Consider the following 8,630-nt stretch of genomic DNA (forward strand, 5'->3'; position numbering starts at 1 on the left):
CTTCTCATGTGAGAGAACTAGCAGTTGTCCATACATCCGTGTGCAATAACCTTGCTTTGCTCCAACTTTCAGGCGGCATCGGCATAAGCTGGACTTCCCTGTCCATCCAGGCCTCCAGGGGTTTACATAGCTCCTCTTCCTTTTCCCAGTGTAGGTGATTTGTACTCCCAAACACCTGGTTTTGGTGCAGCAGCTCGGCTCACTGTGGAATACCTAGTGATGGCCAGTGTGCCTCTCCCATCCATAGGGCTGGGATCGCAGCAGCCAGGGCAGTCCAGGAGCTAAGCAGAGGGTGACTCACCCAGGAGGAGCAGTGCGAGCTGTGCTCAACAAGACCAAGTGGCAAGTGACAAAGGTGCTGGTGCACTGGAGAAGGGAGAGGTAGATACCATCTGATCTGCTGTCTGCTGTGAGGAAAGCTCACAGCTCGGGTGGAGCAGGTTCCCTCCTGCCCCTCAGTGGGCAAACCGATCCCGGGGGTGTCATGCAGCCATCCGCACTATGCAGACCGTGGGAGAGGGAGGGTCAGAGACAAGCTGGCAGGAGGAGATAAGAAGCAAAGGGTTTGAGGAGCAGCTGGTGCCCTCATACCAGTGAGGGGGTTTGTTGGGGCTGAAATGCAGGGTGCCGAATGCAGCAACCATCAACGCTCTGGGCAGGGAAAATCTCTCTGCGCCGTGGAGCAAACATACAGGCCTTGGTGTAGGAGATGAGGGGAGAGTGTGTGAAGGACACCTCGATGGCGCCTGGAAGAGGCTGGGCAGGGAAGTGCCATCAGTCGGTGGGGCAGGGAAGTGGTGAGGTCCTGTTGCCATTGCTGGTGTTATCCGTGCTGGAATAAGGGATTTCAGCGGAGGCTCCTCGCAGCAGGAGAAGAGCCGGTACCTCGGTGCGCACAAACGGACCTAACGAGGGCGCGGCGAGCGCCGATGCCTCAGCGTGTCCGCCAGGGACGAGTCAGAAGGGGGGGAATAGAAGGAAAATCCAAACCGCTACAAAGCGAAAAGAAAGAAAGGCAATATGAACTGACTGATTTTTTTTTTTTACCCCATCTGGTAAAAAAATACCCAAACCAAACCCTACTTGAAAATAAAAAGCCCAGTTAAGTCAACAAGCGCCCCCTCGCCGCCCCGTGAGGGAGGAGCGGGGTCCCCGCGCCGCCCCGCACCTGCTCGCGCCGGGGGCCGCGGGGCGCCTGCGCGGCCGGGCCGTGCGGGGCCGTGCGGCCGCGCGCCCCGCGGGCGCCGCCGGCGGGCAGCGGGACGGCGGCCACGTGACGCCTCCGCCCGGCTCCCTCCGCTCCGCACCGCACCGCACCGCGCCGGGCCCTGCGCACCGAGCTGCGGAGCCGCCGCCGCCCCCCGCCTCCGCGCCCTCCGCCCTGCCCGCGGGGCACGGGAGCCGGTGACGGGAGCGAGGCGGAGTCTGGAGGGAAGATACCGAGAGATAGAGATTTAAATCACATCCCCGGCTGTAGAAGGGGCAGCAGCAGCAGCAGCCCCGGCGCAGAGGTACGGACGCACGCGCCGAGACAGGTCTGTCGGCTCCGCCGCTGCTGCTGCTGCTCACCATCATCATGGGTGCCGCTGCCGCCGCCGCCGAGCCCCCCAGCGCCATGGGCCTGGTGTCCAGCGTGGTGAACGACACCCTCGAGTTCTACCGCTGGACCTGGAGCATCCGAGGTAACGCGCCAGCGCGGCCCCGGCCCCGCCATCGCCGTGCCCGGCGCCCCCCGCCCGCTGCCACTGATGCGCAGCGGCTCAAAATGGCTCCGTCTCCCGGGAGACGCGGGGAGCGCTCCGGCTCGCCGGGACCCCCCGCACCCGCCTCTCCTCATCGCCCTTCTGGGAGCGCTTGGGCGCTTTGTTTGTTTATCCGCCGTAATCCCGGGTGAGGGCCCGGGGTGCGCGGGGCATCGCGTCGTGGCAAGGTGAGGGTGTCCCTCGGGCGCCCGCGGGCGGGACGGAGCGAAATCCGCTTCCCGGAGCCGCGGCTCCTCTGGTTCCCTCTCGCCGCGGTGTGCCTTGGGGTGGTCATACGGGAATGTGATGTCGGAGGTAAGCGAAGCCCTCCGGTATTTCGTGCCGGAGCTCGGACGGCCTCCGGCTCCTGCGGCAGGTGGGAGCGCCGTGCCGGCATCGCGTGGAGTTCAGCGAACGAAACGAGGAAAGGAATGTCACTGTCAGTGATGAAGATTTTCGTTTTATGTTGGGTGTGTTTGGGTCAATTTCACTGGTTTTCGTTTTTAATATGCCCCACTTCTGTAATTGCACTCCACAACTGCAATGTGGAAGATGCTGAAGGAGGAGATAATGTCTTGGAATAAGGAAAAATGTGAGAAAGCAGCTTTCAGTGCTGGAGCAGTAAATGAGGTGGTAACTTGCTGCAGTGACTGATAGCTCTGGAAGCCTTATTGGTCAGCGTGAATGGCTCTGTCTCGTTGGTCAAATGAAAGGAGTTGCAGCTTTCATAGCTCATTTTGTGACTAGGCACGGGCAGTTGACAGGAGGATCACTTCTCTGGATGTTTTCCTCTTTTTTTAGTTGTCCACACAACGATGAGGTCTAGGCTATTTTGATTTAAACCTAAAAACACATAGAACAAAACTGGAATGAGTGCAACTATGGATGTGTTTTGTGGCAGTGTGGGGAGTGGGAATGTCGGGCCTGCATTGCAGACGGGGAGCTCACTGCATCAGCAGTCTTTGCTTTTCTGCCCACCTCCCTTCTGCCATCTGTCAGATAATAAATTAATTTTATGTTATACATGGAAGGAGCTCATTTTTGTCCCACAATTTGCCTTCCCATAACTTAGGTGTGTTGCCATATTTTAAAAATTAAATCTACATGCATATTTTTCTTTTCTGTATTTAACAACTGCCAGAATATGACAGCAAATAAAAATGCTTGCAGCAGCACTGTATTGTAATTTACCAGTGTTTGCTCTCTTTCTCTACCGCTTGCAACATACCATTGTTTGTAGACTGCCAGGTAACTCGTGAAGGAGATGCTGTTCTAGCCAATCAATAGCATTTTCAGATGGATATAGAAACAGATGTGAGTACAAAGTTGATATCCTTATGGATTACTTGATTTCTTTGGAAAAAGGATCACAGGATTCCGCTGTAATGAAATAATCAGTCCTATTTTGTGTAAGAGGTGGACTGTTTCTTGTTCAAATTCTGAATTTCAGCAGGTTCCTGCAAGGTTAGTTTTGGTAGAGCCTAAGTCACATGAAAAACATTACAGTTCTTGTTTGTACCCAGTAGTACGTAAACCAAGGTTCTCCTGTAGTGTTTAGGGTCAGATATGGATAGGCAAAACATGTAATGTCTCACATTGTAGTCGCAAGGTACCTCTGGATAAGAAAATGTTATTCATGAGGCAATGCTGTGTAGCTGTTCAGTGAAATAATTTCTTAATGCATTAAGTTCCACTCAGTTTGCTGCTTTTCTGCATGTGTCTTTGTTCGGACAAAAATAGTTGTCTCCATTTGCCATGTTTGAGTGACTATATAGCATCCTTCCAGTACCTAAGGGCAGGTGATAGGAGAGGTGGATAGGCACCTTTTACAAGGGCATGTAGTGATAAGACAAAGGGTAATGGCTTCAAACTGGAAGAGGGCAGGTTTAGATTAGATATTAGGAAGAAATTCTTTACTGTGAGAGTGGTGAGGCACTGGAACGGCTTGCCCAGAGAAGCTGTGGATGCATCATCCCTGGAAGTGTTCAAGACCAGTTGGATGGGGCTCTGCAAGTCTAATGGAAGGAGGTGTCTCTGCCCACTGTCAGGGTGGTTGGAACTAAATGGTATTTAAGGATCCTTCCAACCCAAACTATTCTATGATATGTTCAGATCATGAATTCAGCACTGTTATGTGAATTCATGCAATTCACCTTCATGTCAAGAGCTATGACAGTGATATTGCTCAACAGAAAACATAAATTATGGCATGCAAGATCATTGCCTAATGTTCAATATCATTAAATAAAAAACTATACCACGCAGCAAAGTTGCTCAACAAATGATGCTATGCAATAGCATTACACAATAAATCATACTGAAACACTACTACACAGCAAAATTACACAACAAAATATGAAGAAATTTTATTCCCACTACGACTCCTACACTTATTCTCTCCAGTTCCCACTTCCATTTTTTATTGGACACCCATCCGTCCTTAGCCCTGTTCTTAGTATTCAGCAGGATTGTCCTGCCAGCAGGTGTTTTCTCCTGCTGTCTCAGACTCCTGTGATGAGACCTGTGTAGAACTGTGCCAAAATGTCCCACTGAGTCTTGTGCTGCTTTATTTTTGCACATTAAGGATTTGATCTTTTTCCTCCCCTGCTTTGTACTATTTAAAAGCAACTGACCTTTTCTGAGACTAAAAAGAACCCCAAAAGATCACGTATGTGATGAGCCTAAATGGATTTTGTTTGAATGATGTCACAGAGTTTTTTTCAGCATTGAGCATGCTGTCTAAAGCTGTTTTGTTTGTGGTTTTGGTTTTTTGGAGTTTTTTTTTAGATCTTGCATTTGGGAATAATATTAGTGTTCTATGCCATTTTCCCCATACGTATTATCAAGAACATTTGCAGCCTTACCTTAATGTTTTTGCTTGTTCATTTGTTGAAAATCTACTTTTTTTTCTCTCCTTCCTTGACTATGTTTTTAGACCCCTTTCATGGAAGTCTAAAATCCATTGTAGCTGTATATTCACCTAGGAGGCTGAAGGTTATCATTTAGGAAGCCGTAAACTTCAAGGAGAGATACAAAGGTCAAAAACATGGTCTTGGCAGTCATCAGGATAAAAAAAAAAAAAGGTGGTCGGAAGAACAGTTACTATCAGGAAGGATGATCTAGGAATTCTGTGCCCTTATTTCTGTAAGGGCATGGGACCGGTTCCATGTAATAGCTAGGGCAGGGCTTCCTGCTTTCTCTCAGCTCGGGTAGCAGGTTGGGGTGAGATCTGCCAGGAAGGATTAAGGATATGATTAGATGACTGAGCAAGTGACTTACAGGGAGGTTCCAGGCTGTGTCCAGGGGAACTATTTAGATGAATAACTTGGGACATAATCCAGGAAAGAAGAATGTGGAAATTTCAAAACTTGGGTGAAGAGACCACTGACAGTTGGGGAGGGGGAATAGGAGACTGTGGCTTGAAAAGGAGATTTGTGAAACGCTGTACAAAAAGATTTACTTAGAGGAACTAGTTCATTTGAATGTATGGAGCTAAAGAGCAGAAGGCTTTACCAACTTTGGGTGAGAATGATTGTTCTTGGAGCTCAGAGTTTAAGGAGGCAGGGCCATCCCAGGCCAGGTGGGACTACTTTGGAACAGCAACTATTTACAGCTGTTGCAGTTAATAAGATTACAGACTTTTTCCATCAGTAGGAAAGAAGAGAGGAGAGATGCAAACTTTCACTTTAGTGGTAGGATAGTCTTCTATGTAGCATCTTGTTCAGGAGCAATATCAGGTGTAGTTTTTATCAGTTAGGTCAGAAGCATAAGGCAGTGAGGATGGAAAACATGGGAAATTTAGAGCTGTTTGCCTAAAGAATGAACCAGTGGAGCAGCTTCCATGGGAATACAGATTACCATAAAAACTTTAACCAGGAAGATCTTTAAGAATGCCCAAGAAGTTCAGATCCATTTTCTTTATCAGTCCAGGGAACAGAACTAGAACAAAACTTGTTTCTTCTTTTCTCATTAATTTCCCCATGGAGAAATCAACTATGGCAAAACGATCCTGAATGTTTATTCTTGAGGAAAGCTCAGTGGGGTGGTTAGCAGAACACTCTGAGTGCAAGTACTTCCCTGTATTTGAGGATTTGTGCCAAAGCTGGAGGCAAGTAGAATCCCAGTGAAAGTTCTTCAGAGAGTGATGATGGGGAGAGAGAATGAAGGGTGAGATGAAGGTTCAAGAAGCCTATATATCACCGAAACAAAGCAGAATGTGTTCCTAAGCTTTTGGAGGGCTAGCTGAGCATTAGACTTGATGGTTTGGAATGGTGACGTGGTGATTCTTTGATACTTGTCTTGCAGGTAAAATTTTCTTCTCAATGGAACAGTTTTTTCTGTCTGTGACCGACTGCGACTGGGTAAAACACAAGGATTAGACAGGAACATACCAGAAACCAGAGAAGCACTGTAAATGGGCTTGGCTGTCTTGTGGCAGAAACACAAAGACCTGTGGCATAACTTGGAGAAATTAATTACAGAAGTAAAGAATGTTAAAGGCTAGATCATATGAGTCTGCTGTCAATAAAACTGAGCAGTAGGAGCATCCCAGTTTATTTGGTTTATTTCATATTTAATTGCTTGTCAGTGGAGGGAGGGACTTTGTTAGTGACGAAAAAACAGCTGTTGGTATTAAAGACAATTTGCTGGGTGTTTGAGGGAAATACCACCCACATTTCATCACCAGGAGATTTTATCAGATTGCAGCACTTGAAAGACATAATCAGAGCTAAACAGATACCAAGCATCTTTGGAAATGAAAACGTAATTCAGAAAAGTACATTACTGAAGTGGGAATGTCTGCTTAGAGCTTTTGGATCACCAGGCTTCAAAAACTCGATTATGAGGGAGTAGCATGAAGGAAAGTTAACACTGTGGATGAGGAGCTGAGCTGTGAGGGGAAGACTTCTCTTTCCTAAAATGAAGAAGAAGTTGTAGGGACCACCTGCTCAGCTTGAGCAAAGACACTAAATATAAAAAAGCCTTCAAAGAGCACCAGCAAGAATGTGATACATAATTCTGTTTGAACACTCATCAGCATAAAAAGCAAAAAAGAGAAAGGAAATGTGTAGACAAAATCACAAGAACATAATTTTTGAAAATTCATTTTAAGGCTGTGTAGATAGAATGTCTTGAAATCTTTGAAGGAAAACAGGTGTTACGAATACTCTTAAAGGAGAATCCATGGAAAAACATAGGGAAACAGCTTTATGCAGAATTTAACCAAACTGATTGCATGACCTTAGTATCTACTGCAGAAGGCCAAATAACTAGAACTTATTTGGTAAATTACTGTTGTGGAGTTCTCAGCAAATCATGTTTCTTAGCTGAGGCTGCATGCCATCAGTGAGGTGCAAACCAGTATGTGGTCCTGGAGCCACATACTACAACCAGAGGTGAAAAATCTTCGAGCAGTTGAAATAGCTGTGGCATGAAGCAGATTCCACTGCTTGCATAAATTGACCAACAATAGTGGTGGAACTCTTGCTTGTAAGGTAAGTGTCTCTAGTTGGAGTAACTTGATTAGAAGTTGACTGTAGTAGTCACTGTATTCTGTGCTCAGAGTGAAGAGGCATGTAGCAGGGCTGTGGTTATAGCTGTGGCAGACCAGAAGAGGTTGTATTCAAGGCAGCTGTGCTGTACTGTCCTGTGCAACCAGGGAAGGTTGTCAATGGCTGCCTAAGGACAATTAGTAGAGGAAGGTGTAGGAAGCATAGGATGTAGTTCCTTTTAAGGTCTTGTAGGAGCCATGAGGAATGGGTGAGGCAAAACTCCACTTTTTTCTCTGCCAGTCCAGACAGGTTTTTGGAGTTACTTGGTTCACATGGATTAAGAGAGCACTTAGATAAAAGGTGAATGAATGAAAAGGCTCTAAGTGTATATGGAGAGAACTTTGAGAGGAAGAATTTGCGAGGATGCAAGACTAAGGGAGGAGAAAAGGCTGTTGTGTGTACTGAAGAGTTTTTTGAGGTAAGGCAAGTGGGGTTGAATGAATGCCTGAATGACCTGAAAAAGTGGAGCTAAGTGAGAGTTTATTTATCTAAAAAGAATTGGCCATTAAAAGAATGAAACCTTTGGCTTTTAAAGGTTGTTGGTATGATTGGAGTGTGACTGGAACACAGAAGTTGGGACATTGTGATTTAAAGGACAAATCTGATCCATGAGGTAGGACTTCTCTGACTAGTAAATATATGACAGGGCTTTGCTTTCTCAAACTGTATTTGGAAACCAAATTTTAGCTACCATTGTATTTCATAAGGAACTATTTGAGTGGGACTGTCTGACTGATATCTTTTTTAGGAGGATGTAGATGCTGAATATATAGCTACCAGATCTCGTTTAGGTGGCAGGTGGGTACAACCATACTCAGTGTTGTCAAGGCTCAAGTGTTTCTGAGCATCTGAACTTCAAGATCTTGTGGCAAATGAAGACAGCTCTGAAATTTAGGCTTGCAGAGACTTAAGTTTCAGCTCTGTTGGGATTTTGAGTACTGCACCCTAGATTGTAGACTAAGCAATAAGTAGCTGCAAGGCAAACCTGGAGATGATTTGAGTGTGGCATGGTTTGTATTAACACCTTCTGTGTGTGCTTGGATCTCAAGATAAGCATTACCTAGTTTATCTTTCTGTCATGGAAGGTGAGGGGGAATAAGCTACCTCAGTTTGGCTTGCAATTTTGGGCCACCAAGTTGAGGCATGGCACCGGTTAGAGACGTGGAGCACCTCTCCTATGAGGAAAGGCTAAGAGAATTGGGATTGTTCAGCCTGGAAAAGAGGAGGCTTTGGGGCGATCTAATTGTGTCCTTCCAGTATCTGAAAGGAGACTACAAGAAAGATGGAGAGGAACTTTTTATAAGAGCATGTAGTGACAGGATAAGGCAGAATGGCT

The 8,630-nt window shown here is 46.6% G+C and overlaps 1 protein-coding gene across 2 annotated transcripts in view; it reads left to right on the forward strand.

The window, feature by feature from the left end:
* Positions 1 to 1,331: 1,331 nt before the first annotated feature.
* Positions 1,332 to 8,630, forward strand: part of ELOVL4 (ELOVL fatty acid elongase 4) — a 36,266-nt gene continuing 28,967 nt past the window's right edge. Inside the window, exons 1-2 of one of the 2 annotated variants that reach the window (XM_027902438.1) lie at positions 1,332 to 1,474; positions 1,571 to 1,682. In XM_027902438.1, the coding sequence (XP_027758239.1) occupies positions 1,577 to 1,682 (106 nt within the window). In that variant the 5' untranslated portion in view covers positions 1,332 to 1,474; positions 1,571 to 1,576. Of the gene's footprint in view, positions 1,475 to 1,570; positions 1,683 to 1,707; positions 1,891 to 8,630 lie in introns of those variants that run through there. The other variant, XM_027902437.1, reaches the window with a different exon arrangement.

The sequence above is a fragment of the Empidonax traillii genome, unplaced genomic scaffold, assembly GCF_003031625.1.
Source record: "Empidonax traillii isolate 1590-97213 ecotype Southwest subspecies unplaced genomic scaffold, ASM303162v1 scaffold875:size256809, whole genome shotgun sequence".
Classification (NCBI taxonomy): Eukaryota; Metazoa; Chordata; class Aves; order Passeriformes; family Tyrannidae; genus Empidonax; species Empidonax traillii.